This window comes from Miniopterus natalensis, chromosome 3 (genome assembly GCF_054644295.1).
Source record: "Miniopterus natalensis isolate mMinNat1 chromosome 3, mMinNat1.hap1, whole genome shotgun sequence".
Classification (NCBI taxonomy): domain Eukaryota; kingdom Metazoa; phylum Chordata; class Mammalia; order Chiroptera; family Miniopteridae; genus Miniopterus; species Miniopterus natalensis.
Window position 1 is genome coordinate 100,110,587 of NC_142083.1, and position 21,747 is coordinate 100,132,333.

General features: G+C 55.8%; 1 protein-coding gene across 1 annotated transcript; it reads left to right on the forward strand.

Moving 5' to 3' along the window:
- Positions 1 to 710: 710 nt before the first annotated feature.
- On the forward strand, positions 711 to 19,979 carry SDR42E2 (short chain dehydrogenase/reductase family 42E, member 2). The gene is made up of 12 exons (XM_087815826.1): positions 711 to 833; positions 2,153 to 3,493; positions 3,955 to 4,050; positions 5,744 to 5,801; positions 6,422 to 6,540; positions 7,146 to 7,221; positions 11,013 to 11,095; positions 12,660 to 12,797; positions 13,355 to 13,420; positions 15,611 to 15,674; positions 16,943 to 17,016; positions 19,523 to 19,979. The coding sequence occupies exons 2-12, from the start codon at positions 2,189 to 2,191 to the stop codon at positions 19,760 to 19,762; spliced, it is 2,319 nt and encodes a 772-aa protein (XP_087671952.1). The 5' UTR covers positions 711 to 833; positions 2,153 to 2,188; the 3' UTR covers positions 19,763 to 19,979.
- Positions 19,980 to 21,747: the final 1,768 nt, after the last annotated feature.

Here is a 21,747-nt window from a genome sequence, read left to right on the forward strand (position 1 = left end):
GCCGGGGCCAGGGGAGCGCGGCGGGCGCGGGGGCCGGGGCCAGGGGAGCGCGGCGGGCGCGGGGGCCGGGGCCAGGGGAGCGCGGCGGGCGCGGGGGCCGGGGCCAGGGGAGCGCAGAGGGGTCGTGGGTGCCCGGGCGAGGTGAGCGGCGGGCTCGGGGACCCGGGCCGGGTCCAGGTGAGCGCGGCGGGCGCGGGGGCCGGGGCCAGGTGAGCGCGGCGGGCACGGGGGCCGGGGCCAGGTGAGCGCGGCGGGCACGGGGGCCGGGGCCAGATGAGCGCGGCGGGCGCGGGGGCCGGGGCCAGGTGAGCGCGGCGGGCACGGGGGCCGGGGCCGGGGCCAGGGGAGCGCGGCGGGCGCGGCGGGCGCGGGGGCCGGGGCCAGGGGAGCGCGGCGGGCGCGGCGGGCGCGGGGGCCGGGGCCAGGGGAGCGCGGCGGGCGCGGGGGCCGGGGCCGGGGCCAGGGGAGCGCAGAGGGGCCGTGGGTGCCCGGGCGAGGTGAGCGGCGGGCTCGGGGACCCGGGCCGGGTCCAGGGGAGCGCGGCGGGCGCGGGGGCCGGGGCCAGGGGAGCGCGGCGGGTGTGGGCGCGGGGTGTCGGGGCCACGGGAAGCGGGAACGGTGGGAGCGCCCGCGCGGAACATCGGGCACCTGGCCAGTCTCGGCGTGGGGGGGCACCCGCTGCTGCCTCCGGGAGGGGCCCATGCACCCCGGTCGTCCGACACCCTTGCGTCCTGTGGTTTGCCCAGGGCATTGCCCTCGGCCCTCTCGTGACCGCCCTGTGCGGTTGGAGCCGCCAGGGTTATTTGGGTCCATTTCCAGCTGTGGATACTGAGGTGCTCTTAGGTTTTAAGGATCTTGTTCAAGGGCACACCCAGAAAAATGGGTAACCAAGGCAGGGTCCCAGCCTTAGTCGCTCAGATCATCCCCGTAGGATAGGCTGCTCTGGCCCATCCCACAGGCCTTCCCCAGAACAGTCCCCTGGGTCTGGGTAGAGGGGGCCCCACACTGGGGGGCATCCTCTCTCCTCCTTCTGGGAGCATCAGACTCATCCCCTTTGGTGACTCAGATTTGGGGAATTTTCCCCGTTTAACCCTTGAGTACCAGGGCAGGACTTGATCCCGCACTCAGAGCTTTGGAGAGCAGGGCAGTGACGGGAAAGAAAAAGGCCCAGTCCCTGCAGCTCTCAGGGTCCCTGCCCCATGGCCACCAACCACCAGCAACAACCATGGGGCTCATCAGTCAGTCACTCGGACACACCTGTTCTTTTTTACAGCCACTATGTGCCACACAGGGCAGAAACTAACCTATCTCTGTATCCACGGGGCCTGGCACGCAGTAGGCCCCACGGTCCATGGTTCCTGCTGTTATTAATGATGACGATGGTGTCTGGCCTCTGGTCCGGTCTCATCCTCAGGTGCAGCAGGAGGTGGGGAGGGGTGGACAATGATGGTGACAGTGGCTGACAGCCTAGCTTGCCTTGAGTCTAGAGTGAGAAGGACAGGCTCCCCTCCTCAATGCTGGCCCCCGAGGTCCACAGACCTAACCCTGAAGCCTGTGGTGAGCTTGGGCAGACCTTGTAATGCTAGCCACTGCTCTGCTAGGGGACGTGGCGACCAGAGGCAACAATTGTCAGGATGGGGGTGGGTGCAGTATTTGGAAGCGTGGGCAAGTTTCCAGGGCACAGAGCCTGTTTGGATCCCATGTGGATTCCTCTCCCCGTCCCCCTCCCCTCCCCTCCCCTCCCCCCCCTCCTCCTCCAGGAAGCCCTCTGTATCTCCCCAGTCAGAAAGCAGTCACCACCACCCCTGCCCCCAATCTGACTCGATGTGACTTGATCTGTCTCCCCCTGGTACTACATGGGAACTAGTAGAGAAATCACAAATACTTGGTGACTTCTCATAGCCATGCAGTGTGACTTTGGGACTCCGTGTCCCCAGCTATAAAACCCAAGGTCTGACTGCCTTGTTGTCTCTGACACTCTCTGAGTCAGGCAACAGCCACCTTGGAAATTCTCAAGATCCTGAATAGGACAGGTTTACTGCAAACCCAGAGGGTCTCTAATTCCCACCAGGAGTTCCCCTCAGCCCCTAGGGGTGTGATAATGTGACTTGAGACAACTCTAGGATACATGTTCTTCTCTTTTACCCTACAGGTGGACAGATCCTGGGTCCACATGGCTCAGTAGAGAATGAAGCCCAACCCAGCAGGCTCCTCCCCAGAGGCCTGCAAAGCTGCAGGCCAGAAGGAGAAGAGCTGCCCCGTCTGCCAGGCCTGGGGAGGGGCTTCAGGCCTGGGGTCTGAGTCAGGGCCTAGGACCGGTCCTGGTGCCACTGCGGGGCCTGGGCCAGGACCTGGTGCTGCTCCAGGGCCTGGGCTGGGACCTGGTGTTGCTGCGGGGCCTGGGCCGGGACCTGGTGCCCCTACAGGACCTGGGCCAGGACCTGGTGCTGCTCCAGGGCCTGGGCTGGGACCTGGTCCTGCTCAGGGACTGGGACCTGGTACTGCTCCAGGGCCTGGGCTGGGACCTGGTGTTGCTGTGGGGCCTGGGCCGGGACCTGGTGCCCCTGCGGGACCTGGGCAAGGACCTCGTGCTGCTTCGGGACCTGGGCCGGGACCTGCTGCTGCTGCTGCTGCTGCTGCTGCAGGGCCTGGGCTGAGACCTGCTGCTGCTGCAGGACCTGGGCCTGTACCTGGTGCTGCTGCGGGACCTGGACCAGGACCAGGACCTGCTGCTGCTCTGGGACCTGGACCGGGATCTGCTTCTGCTTCGGGACCTGTGCCGGGACCTGCTACTTCTTCGGGGTCTGGGCCGGGACCTGGTGCTGCTTCAGGGCCTGGACCTAGGCCTGGTTCTGCTTCGGGGCCTGGACCTGGGCCTGGTGCTGCTTCAGGACCTGGGCCAGAACCTCGTGCTGCTGTGGGGCCTGGACCTGGGCCTGGTGCTGCTGCAGGGCCTGGACCTGGGCCTGGTGCTGCTTCAGGACTTGAGCCGGAACCTCGTACTGCTGCAGGGCCTGGACCTGGGCCTGGTGCTGCTGCGGGGCCTGGACCTGGGCCTGGTGCTGCTGCGGGGCCTGGACCTGGGCCTGGTGCTGCTTCAGGACCTGGGCCGGAACCTCGTGCTGCTGCGGGGCCTGGACCTGGGCCTGGTGCTGCTTCAGGACCTGGGCCGGGACCTCGTGCTACTTCAGGTCTGAGGCCTGGGCCAGGAGCTGGGTCAGTACCTGGGCAAGGGGCAGAGCCTGGGCTAAGATGTGAGTCTGGTACTGGTCTCAAACCCAGTGAGCCAACAACAGCCCCATCGCCAGTGTCGCAGCAGAAGACTCAAGCCACACCTGTGCAGGCCCCGAGGCAGAAGGTTCTAGTGACTGGAGGAGGCGGCTACCTGGGCTTTAGCCTGGGTTCCAGCCTGGCCAAGAGTGGCACTTCTGTCATCCTGCTTGACCTGCGCAGACCCCAGTGGGAGCTGGCCTCAGGGACTGAGTTCATCCAGGTGCAGTGATGAGGACCGGAGGGGGTCCAGGCTGGTGGTGGAGGCCTGGAGACAGTATCTGATGTGAAACCAGTAGCGTGGTGTTGCAGGAGAGCACAGGCTGCTTAAGCTCCAGCTCTTCCCCAGTACTTCCCCGCTGGACAGCCATGGCTACGAGGCTCTGCATCTCTGAGCCTCACGTGTTCATAGAAAGGGGGCCCTTCAGTATCTGCCTCACGGTGTCTTGTGGGCTGGAGAGGCAGTGCACTGAGCACAGCCACTGGGACAGCTGGATGTGTGGGGCTGATGCTGGTGATGACACCTGTGGAATCATGTGAATCCTGCCCCACGGCCCTCCTGCCCTACAGATGCTCGGCCTGGGTGGGGTCAGGGGGCCAGCTCTGGGATGTTGCAAGGTGCACAGTTGGTATCTCTGCCTTGGACTCAGACCTCCTGCCCCACCTCTTCCTTCTCTGTTTCAGGCTGACGTCAGAGATGAGGAAGCCCTGCTCCGTGCCTTTGAAGGGGTGGACTGTGTCTTCCACGTGGCCTCCCACGGGATGTCTGGTGCTGAGAAGGTGAGCCCCTCACATGCAGAACCCGGAGTTGCACAGAGCGGGGTCAGGTCCTAGCTCTGCCCGCCCTGCCCCTTAGGCCCGTGTGTTTATTAATGCTCTTCGCCTACTCTGGGAGGGTTCAGGTGACACCCAGCCTGCTTTTTTCCTCCATGGGACCAAATGCCAGTTCTGCCACTTCCTAGCTGTGTGACTAGGGCAGGTTAACACAACCTCCCTGAGCCTCCCTTTCTTCCTCTGTCAAGTGAGGACATTCCCAGTACTTTCATCAACAGTGTCTATCAAAACATACTCATACTCTCTGACTCAGAAATTATACTTATTTGCATATTTACAGCACTGGTGTTTTTTTGTTTTATTTTGTTTTTTATTGTAAACACATTTTTATTTAAAATGAAGATTTCTGAGACAACTATACTGAGTGGTTATCATAGGTCTTTAGCTAAATAAGATATAGCATTAAAATAATTATGTCCACTTTAACTTTTGAGAGTTCTTTTTAAAGCACCACTTAAAATTTACATATTCAAAAAAATTAACTATAGAAAAACTGTTCTACCTGGGGATACAGCAGTTTTTGATAACACAACAAGGAAATAACCTAAATGCCCATCAGTGGGAGACTATTTATATAAATTGCAATATATCCACACAGTGAAGTCCAAAAGAATGAGGTGACCCAGTATGTGCTGATACTGAGCATTTTCCAAGGTGCAGAAACAGTGCTTGATATCCTCCTGTTTGTTCAAAAAAAGCTCTGGTCGGTATATTACTAAGTGAAGATCATTTGTAGAAATACACGGGACTGGAGGCAGTAGCCCCTCTGGGGAGGGCGAGGAGATGGAACCCAGCGTGGGAGGGAAGTTACTTTCCTTTTCACCAGAAACCCTCTTTACTGGTTGAATGGTTTTTAAGCTTGTGGCTGAATTACCTGTTAAACAACGACAACCGCAACAGGAATCAATACAGTTTAAAAGTCAGAGCCACCTCCTGGTGTGGCTGTGGGGACTGGGTGACGCGTGAAGCTCGCCATCCCTGGCGCAGGGCTGTCCTCACTGCAGACCAGCTGCTTTCACACTTCACACCGAGCCCCTTGCTCGGGCAGGAACAGCGTCACTGTCCCTTGTGCAGAGAAGGAAACAGACTTCCAGAGGGAACAATCCAACATGCTTTGAGTCCCGCTTCTTTTTTAAAAAAATATATATTTTTTAATATGTTTTTATTGGTTTCAGAGAGAGAAAGGGAGAGAGAGAAACATCAATGATGAGAGAGTCATTGATCGGCTGCCTCCTGCACGCCCCCTGCTGGGGATCGAGCCTGCAACCCGGGCATGTGCCCCGACCAGAACAAACTGCCACCTCCTGGATCCCAGGTCAATGCTCAACCGCTGCGCCAGCCGGCTGTGTCAAGCACTGTACCAGGCCCTCCCTTGGGGCATATTTCTTTGTGCCCACCACGCAAGGGCGTGTGCCCTCACTTTACAGATGCGGGAGCTGAGGGCCAGACTGCAGACAGAGCCTCCCCAGCCAGGGAGACGGCGGCAGAGCTGCGCCCTGCAGCCTGGGGCTCCCGCTCTGCCCTTGAGCCTCTTGGGAGCCCTGCCTGTGGGCTGGATGGCCTGCAGTCCCCACCCTCACGGGCTCAGCCACAGAGGGGAGGCAGCCCCGCAACTTTACCATCTCATCTTGTCTTTTAGCTTCAAAAAGAGCAGATTGAGTCTGTAAATGTTGGTGGCACCAAACTGGTGATCGATGGTAGGCGCTTAGAGCCGAGTGTGGCCTGCTGTGTTTCCTGCTTCTCTCCGCCTCCTGCCACAGGCCCAGCCCTGGGGGTCGGGGACGGGGACAGAGGCAGACCCTCCTCCCTCCCCAGCGGAGGGCCTGTGGGCAGCACATCCTTCCTGAGCTGCAGACCTGCCCAGGCCCCACGTGGGGTGGGTCAGCGTGGCCTCAGTGTGTCTGGGGACCTCGGGAGTAGAGCCTACACACAGGGTTAGGGGTAGGGAGTGAGAAACATCACTGAGATCCCAAAATAGGAGACCCCCACCTGGGCTCTGGGCACGTCCTGCACCTCACTTCTCTCCCTGACTCTAGAGTGTGTGTTTTTCTGTGTCCCCGTTGAGAGAGACTTCCTTCTGACCTGTCCATGGCAAGGTAGCTAGGAGCCACAGCCACGCAGAGGCGTGAGCCAGCCTGGCGTCCAGGGGCCCACACCTAGAGCAGGGACTAGACCCACACCTCAAGTTGCGGGGAGGATGTCGTTCCCTCCAGAGCACCTGCACATTCCCCGACGGCCCCCGGGCCAGCGCCTCAGCCCACTGTCCCTACACATTGGCTACGCGCGCGTGTTTGACTTTGTGCACCTTTCGCCGTAGTTTGTGTTCGCCGGCGGGTTCCAAGGCTCGTCTACACCAGCACTGTCAATGTCGCTTTCGGCGGGAAGCCCATAGAACAGGGCGATGAGGACTCGGTGCCATATTTCCCACTGGAGAAGGTACCTGGCTCCCAGGAGAGGCGGGCAGGGCCAGTGGGCCAGGGAGGGGGGAGCCAGAGTCACTCAAGTCAGGGTGAGTCCCTGGAAGAAGGGGCCCCTAACACTGGGGGGCACAAGCCCTCTTCTATTTTGCCAACAGGAACTTGGAAATCAGACCGACCTGGCCTTGAGCCAGCCAGGCCACTCTCTCCCTGTCTGACCCTGAGCGAATCACTTTATTCTGAGCCTCTCTTTTGTCTGGGCAAGATAGCACACCCTGTGCAGTTGTGGAGAGCAGGAATTGAGATGGTGTGTGCAGAAATGCCATGTGAGCCCTGAAGGGCCGCCTGTACAAACCCGTGCAACACGTCCAGCCTGTGTCCCAGAGCAGGCGTCGGGGCTGGCAGGAGCCTCGCTGAGTCAGGGAGCTGAACTCGGCTCCTCTCCCCTGAACTGCTCCTGTGGCTTCCACCCAGAGGGAGAAGAGGGGCGGCGGGCTCAGGGCTTGGCCATTTCCCACTGAGAGTCCCCAGAACCCAGCCCTGGGGCTGGGCTGGGCAGGCCTTGCCGGCAGTGCCACCCACTGTGACCCCTCCGCTGGCTCTGTTCTCCCTGTCCTCTGACAGCACATGGACCACTATTCCCGAACCAAAGCCATCGCCGACCAGTTGACCCTCATGGCCAATGGAACGCCTCTCCCAGGCAAGTATGGTGGGGCCCTGCTCACGGCAACTGTGCGTGCCCCCTGCTGCCTTCCCCAAAACACGTGTGTGGTTTTAGCTTTTAGCTGGCATGTTTCTGAGGCCCGCCTTCTTTCCAAAGGACACTTCCCCAGGGCCTGGTCATTCATCAGTCAACATATATGAGCACCTGCTATGTTCCCACCCCCACCAGGCATACAGCCCAGAAAACGTCAGGCCCAGTCTCTGCCCTCATGTTGCTCATGGTCAGTGGGGAAGAAACCAGATCCAAGTGGATCCTGTTTAAGGACCCTCTTTAGATAAAAGAGCCAGTTATGAGTACAGAATGAGGTATAGCACTTTGGAGGGGTGGGGCAAGTTTTTGAGATAACTCCCAGGAAACCTGGCCTGTGCCTCAGACTGGCATTGGACTGAGCCGAGTTCAGATCCAAGCTCCACCACCTCTTAGCTGCGTGGCCTTGACAATGCACTTATCCTTCCTGTGCCTCAGTTTCCTCATCTATAAAGAAATGTGGACGATGGTGGAACCCACCTCGGAGCTTGTGTGGGATAAAATGACGGTGGGCACTTTTAAAGAGTAGAATATGGACAGTCCGCGCTTACCAAGAGCTTACCGTGTGCCAGGCCCTGTTTTACATGCCAGTTTTATAGGCAGAGTTTCATAACTCTTCACAGCATCCTCATGAAAAAAAACCTTAGGTCGCTCTTGCTTTCCAAACTCAGGAACCAAGTAGATTTATATAAATTCCTTGCTATCCAAATGATCACTGCTTGCTTTCCAAAATTCAGAAACAAACAAAACTCAGAAAACTCAGTTACCCTCACGCCCTAAACTCAGGCGCCAGTTGGGTTTGGAAAGCAACGGATGCTTGCAGTTATAAACCCCTGGAACTGACGGGAGGAAACGGAGGCTGAGAGGTTAACTGACTTAACTCAAGGTCACACAGTATTAGGTGGAGGAGATGGGTTTTGAACCCCTCCTCTACCCCAGGGGTCTAACACTGTGGCCACAGCTGAGCAGATCTCTGAGAATGAACTCTTGCCCCTAAACCCTCCCCACCACCCTGGCCGGGTGGCTCAGTTGCGTGAAGCATCACCCCGTACACCAAAAAGGTTGTGGGTTCGAGTCCCGGTCAGAGCACATACCTAGGTTGCAGGTTTGATCCCTGGTCAGGGCAAGTACAAGAGGCAATTTCTCTCTCACATCAATGTTTCTCTCTCCGCCCTCCTCTAAAAAATAAAATATCCTCGGGTGAGAATTAAAAAGAAAAATTAAAATCCTCCCCCACCCCATCACCCTGGGCCTGTCAGGACCTTCCAGCTGTTTTCCCAGAGGTCTGACCCTGTGCAATTGCATTCTCTTCTCTACCTGGAGCCCCCCCGTTCCCACAGGACCAGCAGCCTACAAGCCAGACACCTAATCCTCGGGCCAAGAATTATTTATATGAGCATCCCCAGCTTTCCATGGTCAAGAGAGTCATGGATACCCTGGGCCTGGCACCTCTGTGACATGGCTGCCCAGGGCCCCACCGGCCAATGTCACTGCAACCCGACCTCCCCCTCCATGCCCAGGTGACCCAGAGTTTAAAATTAGCTACAGGCTGTTTACAGAAAAGCTCACCTGATACCTGCCTTCCAGGAGTCCAGCTACTGTCACCCTGGGTGATTTCCAGTCTTTACTACCTAGGCCGGCCCCTGAAACTCTGCCTCTAACCTGGCAGGAGGGCCCTGTCCCCGAGGCGGAGTCCTCAGATGTGCAGACTCAGCTCAGTGTGAACGTGGCTGTGTCTTCCTGCCTCTGGGTACATGAGTGTTCTGGGGCTGCCAGGACAAATTGCCACACACTTGGTGGCTATCAAGTGAAATTTCTGCTCTTGCCGTTCTCACAGGTCACAGCCAGGTGTCTGAAATCAAAGTGTTAGCTGGGCGGCTCTCCCTCCGAAGGCCCCAGGGGAGAGTGTGTCCTTGTCTTCTGTTCACTCCTGGGTGCGTGGGTGCATCACTCCAGTCTCTGCCGTTGTCTTCACATGGCCTCTTCTCCATCTGTCTCTCCTAGTCTCTTGTAAGCATCCTTGACTTTGGATTTAGGGCCGACCCGGATAATCCAGGACGATCTCATTTTGAGGCCCTTAATTACGTGCGCAAAGGCCCTTTTTCCAAATAAGGCCATATCTGCAGATCTGGGGACGGACATATCTTTTCAGGGCTACCACTCAATCCACTACACTGGGCCACGTTGTCACGTGAGGGTGTTGATCCGGGAAGCAGTCAGGGTGTTTGGCTGTGATCTGCAGACACTGGCCCTGCTAATTGTTGGCAAGAGGGAGACTCACACTGGAAGGATGTGGGACAGCTTTTAGAAAATGTGTTTCCAGAAAAATGGCCACCAGGGCTTGGACAGGGTTGGGGCAGCCCCAGGAGCCTGAGTGGCAGGACCTGATGACCAGTCTCTTGGGTAAACCTACTCCTAGGATTTTAGGTCCTAGAGTCACATTCCTTGGTGAGAACGTGTCATTGGCCCAGCATAGGTCCCATGGCCACCACCTCAGGGGCCTGTGGGCACATCTAGACTGACAGCCCTCCCAGACCTTGTGCAGAGCAGAGGAGGTCCCCAAAAGAAGGTGGGCGTCTGGTCACAGAATCTGGTCTCTGGGCTTTCCAGACTGGGGTGCAGCCGCTTGGGGCTTCCTAAGTAGGAAATCATATGGGAGGCTCCATCTCAGCTAAGGAGTTGAGGTTGAGTGTCAAATAATTTACAAATAAGCAACTTTAAAAATTTTAAATCTTAAATGCAAATGTAGTGCAAGAGTAAACTGAAAATTTTGTAGGCTTTCTTAAGACTTGAAAGAAATATATTTGTGGCAGCCCTTCAGGCTATATGCCCAAACGTCCGCAGGGAAGACACTTTCACCACCCCACAAGTGGGGGCCCCTGGGAGAGAATTTTGGGACGCCCTGGGCCAAGCTTGGTCTTGGCCTGGGGACCCTGCTGGCTCTGGTGCTGATGACTCCAGTCTTGTCCTTTCTTCATTGCTGGTCTGGGAAGTCTATCTTCTACCACCACCTGCAAAGCCCCCATTTTCCAGGTGAGGAGACCAAGGCTGAGAAAGCTGGAAGCCAGGGTCTAGCTGTTATTATCATGTCGCTGAGAGGCAGGGGTGTTAATGGAGAGAGCCTGGGCCTTGGTCCCCCATCTCAGCCCCACGAAGCTGAGCTGTGTACCCTTAGGCAAGTCACTTCCCTTCTCTGAACCTGGACTCAGAGGGCTGCCTTGAGGGAGAAAAATTGCAGCTTCCCAGAGTGCCAGGCACATAGTAGGATCTCCCTGAGGGCCATTATAGTCCTTATCTGACTGATGATCAGAAAAAGAAAGAACTACAGCTGTTGGCGTGAGGGAGCGTGTGTCTGTGTGCATCTCTAAATGGGCACAGGAGCGAGCCAAAGGAGGTCATGTCTGACAAGGGCCGTGCACACACCTGCATCTAGGCCTTACCTGTTACAGCCTGTGAGCATCATGAGGGCAGGAACTAGTCTTGGTCATCCTTAGGTTCTCCACAGCAGACATCCCAAGGCCCAGTGTAGAAGGCAGGGGGTGGGGTAGAGGGGAAACCTCTGAATAGTGTTTGTTGAATGACTAACTGATTGACTGAAAGGATAATTAATTGAATGAGGAAACTCCAAAGGCCTGTCCTCCCTACTAACCTGTCCAGGTAAGGACCAGGAGATGTAGGCAGCCATCCGTCCCTCTCTCTTCTGGCCCACCTCTCCTCTGACTACCTCCCCTGTGTCCTAGGAGGAGGCACTCTGCGGACGTGTGTACTCCGGCCCCCAGGGATCTACGGCCCTGAAGAGCAGAGGCACCTGCCCCGTGTGGCGGTATGTCATTCCCGCCTTGGATCTGAGGCACAGGAGGAGCCTGGCTTGTTCTCGTGGATGGGGGTCCTCCCGGCCTGTAGTCAGTGCATCAGTCTTGGGGTGGTGTTCCTAGCGTGGGCCCTCAGTTCTGGGGGGTGCCCATGCCCCATCAGGCCCACAGGCACAGCTCTCAGTGTATGCCAGCCAGATATAGGCATGGGTGGACAGACACGGAGCTGTGGCTCCAAAGAGACAAAGGGGAGCCTGTTGTCCCCACTCAGTTGTGGGCTCAGTGGAGCCAGATGGCTCATCTCATGCCACCAGCACCGGGGTCTTCATGCAAAAAAACCTCTCTCCAGAGGAAGCTGGTATAAGGGAGCTTCGGTAGGTCCTGTTCTCAGATTTCTCACAGCCTGGTCAAGGACAGATGCCATGGTCACAGAGTCAGTGCAGTAAGGGCTGTATAGACGGAGGAGGAACTAGAAGATGAGAGCACAACAGAAAGGGAAAGTCCAGGAGGACTTCCTGGAGGAAGTGATGCCTGAGCTGTTTGGCAGGAGAAGGAGGCACTAACCAGGGAGATGGGGTGGTAGAGAGGATGTTGTCCAAGCAGAGGAGACAGCTTGGGCACAAACCTGGACATGAGAAAGATAGGTGTTCTAGGTTTGGGGACAGATCAGTGAACAAAACAGACAATTCCTGCCCTCGTGGGGCTTAAATTCTTACTCAAGAGGTAGGTAATCAACAGGATAAATGACCGGGACCGTTCGAAGGTACCGTGAAGGAAAAGGAAAGGTGTTAAAGGTTGAGGGGACTAGGAGGACTGGTAGTGGGAGCGTCGTCGAGCAGGGACTTCTGAGCATCGATTTAAGGGGGTGAGAGTGCATCACACGGACCTGGAGGAGAGCCCTCCAGGCAAAGGGAGCAGCACGTCGGAGCCCTGAGGTGGGACCTGCCAGCGTGTCCCAGGGAGGAAGCCGGGGGCCGGAGCCTGGCCATCGAGGGGTTTGTAGTCAGAGAGAAGCTGGGGCCAGGTCAGAAGGGCCATTGTCAGGACTGAGGCTTCCAACCTGGCGAGATGGGCACCCCAAAGGCCCTGAGCAGGGGAGACATGCACCAACTTAGGATTTAAAAGGGTCCCTGGACTTGTGGAGAACAGCAGCAGAGGGCCCTTAGGAGGCTATTTCAGGATCCAGGTGAGAGAAGAGGGCGGCAGGCAGGGCGGTGACACATGGCTGATTCTGGACAGATTGTGACAGTTGAGCCAGCTGGACTTGCAAGTGAGCTGGATGTGGGTGTGAGAGAAGGGAGAGCAAGGCAGCCCCAGGGCTTTAGTCTGAACCTGGAGGCTGTCAGCTGAGACAGGAGGGAGGAGCTGGCTGAGAGAGAGCAAAGACCAGGCACTGGCTCCAGGACAGGCCGAGTTCGCGTGATCTGCTGGACCGCCAGGGAGATGTCCGGAAGGCTCCTGGTACATGGGGTTGGGGCAGAGGCCTCTGGCCTGGGACCTGTTAGCATAGAGATGAAATTTAAAGCTACCTAGGCTTGGGTCTGTGTTGACCACCCCTCTTCCCCCACCCCCCAGAGCCACATCAAGAAGAGGCTGTTCATGTTCCGATTTGGGGACCGCAAGACGCGCATGAACTGGGTCCACGTGCGCAATCTGGTGCAGGCGCACGTGCTGGCCGCCGAGGCCCTCACTGCCGCCAAGGGCTACGTGGCCGTGAGTCCCTTGCAATGCTCCCCTCACCTTCCTCCACGGGCTGCAGGCAGGTTCCCATCCCTAGGGGATTCCTGGTTCACATACAGCATTTCTCCCCACCCCAAGATGGCTGGTGGGACTGTAGACCCGGGAAGCTGGGAGGTCGGGTCGGGACAGGGTTCTTTATAGAGCGGGATTAGCGCCTAGCAGTGACCCTGTGAGACAGGTGGTGTTGATGCCAGAATAACAGTCACCAAATGATAAGCGTTTCACATACACTGTTGCTTTTAATCTTTACAACAGCCCAAGAGATCCCATTACTATCCTTCCATTTCTCAGATGAAGAAACTGAGGTACAGAGACTGGTTAAGTGACTCCATCGGGGTCACACAGCTAGTTAGTTCCAGAATTGAGAGGGAGTTGCCCAGGTCTGTGCCCACGGCTGGGGACTGGCCATGACCCCTCCGTGGCTGCTTAGGAGAACTGGTGGGTTGGGCAGCGCCTGGGGGTCATCTGAAAGGTAGAGTCAGGTGGTGGGCAGGTGCCTGACTGTTCCCCTTTCCTGGCATCCCTCTCAGAGCGGGCAGGCATACTACATCAACGACGGGGAGAGCGTCAACCTCTTTGAGTGGATGGCTCCGCTGGTAGGTGCCCAGATGCCCCGCCCCCACCGCGCGAGAGAATTCAGGGATCCCGGCTCTTCTCTTCCTGTCATCCTTCCCTACTTCTACAGAGTCAGATTTCACTTCCAAAACCAGTTCTGGAAACAGTGTGCACTGGGCGGCACTGGAACTGCCTGGAGCTGGGTTGTAGCTGCCCTTTGGGGCGGTCTTGTGCTCCCCCAGTTTGCCATAGTCCCTCCCAGTCTGCTTCCTGATTCATGCTGACTGCTCCCCCTGTGAAATTTTGCTTGTGATCCACCATACTGTGTGGTGAGGCTCTCAAAGAAGTAGGCCCTAGCCGGTCGCTTAGTGGTTAGAGCATCGGCCCATAGACTGAAGGGTCCTGGGTTCACTTCTGGCCAAGGGCGTGTACCTCGGTTGCAGGCTCGATCCCTGGCCCCTGTCGGGGTGCGTGCAGCAGGCAACCAATGGATGTGTCTCTCTCACATCGATGTTTCTCTCTCTCTCTCTCTCTCTCTCCCCCTTCCACTCTCTCTGAAAAGCAATGGAAAAAATATCCTCAGGTGAGGATTTAAAAAAAATAAGTAAGTAGAAGGTGGCTCGACGCAGGAAGGGAGGTGTTGGCCCTGGGGCCTCCTGTACGGTTGCCTCCCGAGGCAGCCCACATGCTCCTCCTTGGGCCAGGCCTGTCTGGAAGGGGCTGCGAACCCTGTGCTGGACGAGACCCCTCAGGGCATTCAGGCCCTCCCGGGTCAACCTTCAACAGCGTCGCTGAGCTAGAACTCACGTGCCATACAATTCACCTACTTAATTAAGCATACAGCCCAATGGTTTTTAGCATATTCAGAGTTGTGCCACCATCTCCATAATACATTCTAGGACCTTTCATCACCCTCCAAAATAGAAGCACCACAAACTGCATCCTTTAGCAGTCAGGGTTACCCCCCCTCTCCCCCCCCCGTCCCCGGCAACTGCTCACCTGCTTTCTGTCTCTATAGATTTGCCTCTTCAGGACATTCATATAAACGGAATCACTCAACATGTGACCTTTTGTGACCAGTTTCTTTTATTTAGCACAGTGTTTTCAGGCTCATCCATGTTGTAGCCTGGGTCACATCATTCTTTTATTTTAATCCTCACTGAGGATATGTTCTCACTGATCTCAGAGAGAGAGAGAAACAGCCGTCGGTCACCTCCTGTATGGGCCCTGACAGGCGATCGAACCCTAAACCTGGGCGTGTGCCCTGACCGGGAATTAAACCCGTGGCCTTTCAGCGTAGGGCACGATGCTCCAGCCCACTGAGCCGCACTGGCCAGCGTAGTACCCATTCTTTTTTATTGCCAAAAATATTCCATTCTGTGGATATTACACATTTTGTTAATTCATCAGTTGATAGAATTTTGGGCTTTTCCACTTGGGGGCTGTTATCAATAATGCTGCTATGAACATTCATTTATAAGGGTTTTTTTTACAATGGTATGATTCCATTTATTTAAAGTTATAAATCAGGCGAAACAAATCTATGCTATTAGAAGTCAAGATAGTGGTTACCTTTGAACAGGAGGGAGGGATGGTATGCATAAGTTTTTGCGTGAACATGTGTTTTCACTTTTCGTGGGCATAGTCCCGTGGAATATAGAGAAGTGGCATGGCTGTGTCACGTGGCATCTCTGTATTTAACCTTTCGAGGAACTGCCTGACTCGTTTCCCAAGTGGCTGCACCATTACACTCCCACCAGCAGAGCGAGCGGTTCCAGCGCCTCCGCATCCTCGGCAGGACTTGTCACTGTCTCTTAGACTCGGACGGTTTTACACCAGTGAAGACCTCGATTCATGCTGCACAGCCCATTCACGCATCTTCTACCACCCTCCACACATCTAGGGCTTCCCCCTCGTTAATAGCAATTTTTAGAAAAATCAGATGCCACGTAAATGCCTTGGAGTGTCTTTGGGTGTAGGAAGGTGCAAATAAAAAAAATGATGTGAACGATGCTGAGTGAACCCCCGCCCCCATGCATTCACTCCCTGCTTGAGTTTTCCAGGTCAAGGTGTGGGTTCCATTTCGAGACTGGCACAGGCTTGGGGCTGGCTGTGGGGTGGGTGGGTATGGCGCCAGAGGTACCTGCTGGCCCCAGGGTAAAGAGAGCATGTGGCCTTTCCACACTAGCCCCTGAAGGACTGTTTTCATCTCAGGCCATGTTTTCTTGCAGTTTGAGAAGCTGGGGTACAGCCAGCCCTGGATCCAGGTGCCTACTTCATGGGTTTACCTGACAGGTAAGGAAAAGAATGTATTAAAAGCCCTCCGAGTGCCGGGTGAACATGCATCACCACATTAAACCCAGGGCCAGGACTAGGTGGACGTCAGTGAGTTGCTGAGGGCACAACATTTAAGGAGACCCTCATTCTCAGGGTTCACGTGCTCCAAGCTGGATCTGCATTTGCCCAGCCCCAAAATGTCCCTCCTCTCACCCTAGCTCTGGCTGTGTTTAAGCCCTATGCCACTTGCAAGGTGGATAGTGTGAGGCCCATTGTAGCAGTGAGGCAGCTGAGGCTCTGATAGGTTAGTGACCAGCCCACGGTGCCACAGTGACAAGGGGAGAGGCAGAATTCACACCGGGGCCTGTGCTGGAGGGCACTGCCAGTAAGGAGGAGAGGGAGGGAGCCTGGGGCTGCCCAAGGTCACCCTGAAGTTAAGGGTGCTTTTGGACACCTGAGGTTCCTTTTGACCCTAGATTCTCCTCGTTGCCCTGAAGCTCAGTCTCTACTCACACCCCCAGCTGGAATTCAGAGCAGGTGTCAGGCATAAAGTGCTCAGCCCAGGGGACAGGTGGCCCTCAAGTAACAAATAGCAGTGCTCCTGGAAAACATCAGCTGGCCTTGTTGTATTTTAAATACACTGGGATGCTTGCCTTTTTAAAGCAGGGTTTGAACAGTCTGTCCACAGGGGCACACGCACACAGGACGGCTGCTCCAGCACAGCATCGCCACAGTGGCTGACACTCCTTGACCCAGCTGAGAAAAGATTAGGGGTCTGGCAGTTTTACAGGGCTGTATAAATGCTAACTGTAACTTAGGGGTTCTTAACTCTGGCTGCACATTAGAGTCACCTGGGAGCTTTTAAAACATAAATATGCCTCTGCCACATCGCAGAACAATGACATCAGCATCAGTGGGAAGCAAGGGGATGGAGGAAGCCTCAGCATTTTAAAAAGTGGTCTGGAGCGCAGCCCAGGGAGAACCACTACCCCGGCTTCTTCCCCTCCTCCTCAAGAGAGCATAGAAGTGAGTGAGGCAGACATTATTAGGTTACTTTGAATCTGCTCGGTCCGTCCTTAAAATGTAATAACATTTCTCAGCCAAACAAGGCACCCCAGCATGTGCTGGGAACTGCTGACTTAAAGGAATCCAAACACAGAACATTTTTGCAAAGTGAAGACTCCGCGTAGCAAAGCAAATAATGCCCCAACTGATATGTCCCCAAGGGCCCCCTGGAGCTTGCATAGAGCTGGGTACCCTGGTCATTGGCCCCTCTCTCCACACAGCCACGGTGATGGAGTACCTGCACCTGGCCCTGAGGCCCATCTGCAGCATCCCCCCACTGCTCACCCGGAGTGAGGTAAGTGGACTGCTGCTGGGGGTGCCCCTGTACCCCCTCATTTGCCTTCATGCTCCTTCTCCACGCCCCACTGCCACCACCCCTCACCCCTTTGACACCACAACCGGATGCTTGTCTGAGATCTCAGAACCTTCCATGTGGGCCCAAATCTAGTGGTAGGTCCTTCATGATCATCTAACGTCTGGGCTCTTGCTTAGGCTGTGCTCTCTTGATCTGAAATGTGACAGCTCCAAGCCCATCTCTCATCACTGTCATTTTATCCAGCTTATCTTCCCAGCCAAACTGGGGGGCTCCAAAGAGCAGGCTCCGTGACATTTACTTTTTAGAACGCCATCACTCCCCACCAACCCTGCCAACTCTCAACACACGCACATGCACAGAGCCTTATGGTTCTAGGTCCATGCTTACTGAGTAATAAGTATATATTAAGTACTTTGTACAGAATACTGTTTTCAAATAATGACAGCGTAGTTTCTATTTGCATATACAGTTTAAAAGAGAGGATGTTTTATTGCAGATTGTAAACTTTATGAGTGTTTGGTGTTATTTGCAAAATCCTTCCAGTCCACTCTCTCATTTGATTTTCTCTGATACCCTGGTAAGTTAGGAAGGGCAAAAAAAATTATGGTTATGATCTCATTTTCTGATGAGAAACTGAGGACTAGAGAAGCTGGTGAATTGTCCAAGGTCACACCATTCTGGAATTGGCTTCACAGTCCTAGCTTAGGGCACTCTCACTCGGCAGTGGCGACTGGGCCACAGAAATAAGCAGTCCCCCACCGTTTCTCCTCTGAACCATCCAGACCAGCAGAGGAAAGAAAATAATGATAATAGTGACCTTCCTTTGAGTGGCAACGATATGTTGGCTGTGTTTTCTGTATTTATCTCATTTAATCATCACGTCTGCTCTAGTGTCTACAATATATTGTATTATCATCTCCCTTTACAGGGAAGGAAATGAGAAATAGGTGAAATAACCTGCCATGATCACTTACTCGAGTAGCAGAGCTGAGACTTGAACTGTAACGGGACCTAAATGATTTTAAGCTTAACCAGTAGCCTGTGAAATGAGTCAGGAAACACATCATGTAAAATAGCTGCCTAGATGCTGCTGAATTGTGATTGGCAGGCACCTGGCTCCCCGCCCTCTCCTTTCTCATGTGGGCAGCTCAGGAGGAAGGGGAATGTGGCTCTGGTGCCCTCTGCTTGTCAGTCTAGGGCACACCAACAAGCCCTCTAGTTTGACTTGATAGAGTTTCATTCATTTAACATGAATGGTGTTGCAGGCACCATGCTGAGCAATGGAGGAAAGACACAGTCCTTACCCCAAGGAGCTCACAGTCCAGAAGGGAAGAGAGCCCGATAGCCAGGCAATTCAACACACTGTGATAAAGACTATACTGGGGGAGGGTGGGAAGAACTCCAGGGCACACAGAAGGCACCTAAGCCAGTTCTGAGGACCTCAGGGAGGAAATGAGCCTGAGCTGAGAACACTGTGTTCCAGAAACCTGTTTATCTAGTTCACAGCTGTTACCCCCACCCGAAAGCCCTGAACTTACTAGCTGGGGCAAAAGGGACAAGAACTGACTTCTCTCCCTCTCTCCTCCCACAAGCATCTATCTAAGAACCAGGCCTTGCCCTAGCCTGTTTGCCTCAATGGCCAGAGCATGAGCCCTGGGACTCGGCCCCTCGGGTGGGCGTGGGAGGCAGCCAATCCATGTGTCTCTCTCACATCAATGTTTCTCTCTCTCGCTCTCCCTTCCACTCTCTCTGAAAAGCAATGGAAAAAATACCCTGGGGTAAGGGTTACAAAACTAAATAAGAACCAGAGCTTGACCCTGGTGGCCGGTTCAGTGCCGTGGGAGAATCAAGCAGCTAGTGGCCCCCTTTACCTTCCTGGGGTCCACATGGGCAGGCTCTGGAGTCTGGCTCCCGGTGTGGCCACGGGCGAGCCACTTAATCTCACATCTTCAATTTTCAAATATGTTAAGAGGAGATGGGGGGGTACCACAGAACCACCTCGCAGGATTAATGAGATTTAGCCCCGGTCAAGCGCAGGGTGAAGTTCTGAAACTGTAGCCGCATCATTGTCCTGGAAGCCCGTGGGCTCCGCGCCGTCTGGCAGCAGAGCCGCAGCCCGAACCCTGGAGAACCTGCACAGTGGAGTTCCCCTGCGGGGAGCTCAGTTACTCAGAGGGCGAAACACGGGTGGGGCTGAGGCCGGGAGCCAAGAGCGGCTCCTGGAGCACTTCTCCCGGAGCCGCGCCCAGGCCCCGCGTCTGCAGCGCCTTGGGGGGAGCGCAGGGGCGCGGGTTCAGGAGCAGGGCGGGGAAACGCAGGAAAGGCATCCTGAAGGCGGCGCCCTTGAGGAAAATGGAAAGGCAGAAAGGGGGCTCTGCCTGATGAGGGCCACGCAGGGGCAAACACGCGGGTCCTTGTAAACTGCCTCGGCGCTTGCTTCCCGCCCCCACGAGCCCGGCGCTCAGCTGCCCGCCCGTCGCCGCAGGTGCACAGCGTGGCCGTGACGCACACCTTCCAGATCGCCAAGGCCCGCGCGCAGCTTGGCTACCGGCCCGACAAGTTCAGCTTCGCGGACGCGGTGGAGCAGTACGTGCGGTCCGCGGCCCCGCGGCCCCGCGGCGCCACCGCGCGGACGCTCCTGCGGCTGCTGCTCGGGCTGCTGCTGCTCCTCGGCCTGCTCGCGCTGGCCCTGCGCTTCCTGGGCCCGCAGCCCGCGGCGGTCTGACCGGCCGCCCGTTCCTGCGGGTCCCTGCCTCTGCTTCACCCTCGGCCTCGGACCCCCGGCCGGGCCCGTTCCCTGCGCCATGGCCACGCCCCTGCCTGCCCCTGCGGCTGGCCTGCCCGGGTACCGATGAGGTCTCCGTCTTAGGGGCCTTCTCCCCACCCCTGTCCAGTCCTGGGTCGCCTCCGGGTTCTCCCATGCGCTGGTTCCCCCTTTTTTTGGACCCAGGGGCACGCCTGAGCCCACCCCTCGGTTGCTCCCGCCTCTGGATACCGCCTCTTCCCAGGCCCGTGCGTTCTGCCCTGGCCCCGCCCTCCCATGGCCCCGCCTCCCGACCACGCCCCTACCGCCCCGGTCCCGCCCCGTCCCTGGCCACGCCCCCTGCCCCAGGCTGCCTGGGTGAGTTTCGGGGCCTGGCCTCCGCTGTCCAGGGGCCGGTGCAGGCTGGGGCGTTTGCGGTTTTCGTTGTGCGCTGCAGCCTCTCCGGGGACACTGGACCCGCCTTGCTGTGCGAGCTTCTCTGGGCTTGTCCTGGGATCCTCTTGGGATCTTGGCTTAGACCCGTTCTAGGATCTCGATCTAGGATTCTAGGATCTTCGCTCGCCCCTGCCCGGTGCTCTGGGCTCGCTCGCGCGGCTTTCCCTGTGTGTTGACAGCCTGGGCTGGAGGGACACTCGAGACCCACGCTTCTCCCCAACCAACCCAACCTGGCCGCTTGGGCTTCCGGTTTACGAGTCTGGGGGCAGCAACGACGTTCAAAACCACACACAGCCCTGGCCGGGTGGCTCAGTGGTGGGAGGGCCGCGGGTTCGAGTAGAGGCCAAGGGCATGTACCGGGGTTTCAGGTTTGATCCTGGCCCCTAATCTGGGCACATGCCACTGGCAGCCAATTGATGTATCTCTTTCACATCGGTGTTTCTCTCACTTCTCTCTCTCTCTCCCCCTCCCCCTCCCCTCCACTCTCTCTGAAAAGCAATGGGAAAAATACCAGGATTAAAACAGACACACGCAAAACAAAAAACTTTTAAAAAAATTAAACGTCTCGAAAAAGTACCAATATAGTTATAAGAGGAAGAATTAGAACTTGGTAATATTTTATAATTTAGTATTGCTTCTGTTTGTTAATGAGGCGGCAGTGGTGGTCATAATCTTTGGTATTTAAACCCACAAAAATTTTTTTAATCCTCACCTCTGGTTATTTTTTCCATTGCTTTTTCAGAGAGAGTGGGGGGGGGCGGGGAGAGAAACATCGATATAAAAGAGACACATCCATTGGTTGCCTCCCGCAGGTGCCTGCAACCGAGGTACCTGCCCTTGGCCTGAATTAAACGCTCTAACCACTGAGCCAAACCTGCTAGGGCTGCAAAGCTTTTTAATCCAGCCTGCTTTCCACAGAAGCAGCACCTCCTTATCATTGTGGTGATTATGGATACCAAGAGCAGTGTGTAAATACATCCATGTATATATCATAAAATGCACAAGTGGGAGAGTCCAATCAAACTATTGATCCTGGTCAAAAGAAAAACTATCAGAAACCTAAGAAGCCTGTGGTGGAGGGGAGGGAAAGTGTTCATCAGAGCCACCGTGGCCATTGTGGGGTGTGGGCACCCATGGCTGGTGTTTCCCTCTCTGTTGAACAATGAAGAAAGTTTGTGAAGCAGCTATAATATGTATGCTCCCCTTTGCTAGGCGGAACTGTATGTGTGTATATAATTTTAAAAAGTTCAATAATAATTCTTGTCTGTTCAATGCTTGACAGTCTGAAAGAGCTTTCATCTATGTGCTTTTATTTACTTCCTAGGGCCACCCTTATAGTAGGGTCTATTATCTCATTTTACAGATGAGGAAACTGGGGTTGTGTCTAACTTCATAGAGGGGGTGGGGATAACTGCTCTGCAGCTGGGCTAGTTTAGAGGAGCTCCCTGAGGCCCACTGGCCTAAACAAGATACCTGGTTATTTTTGCTCTTCTGCACTTCAGCCATGCCAG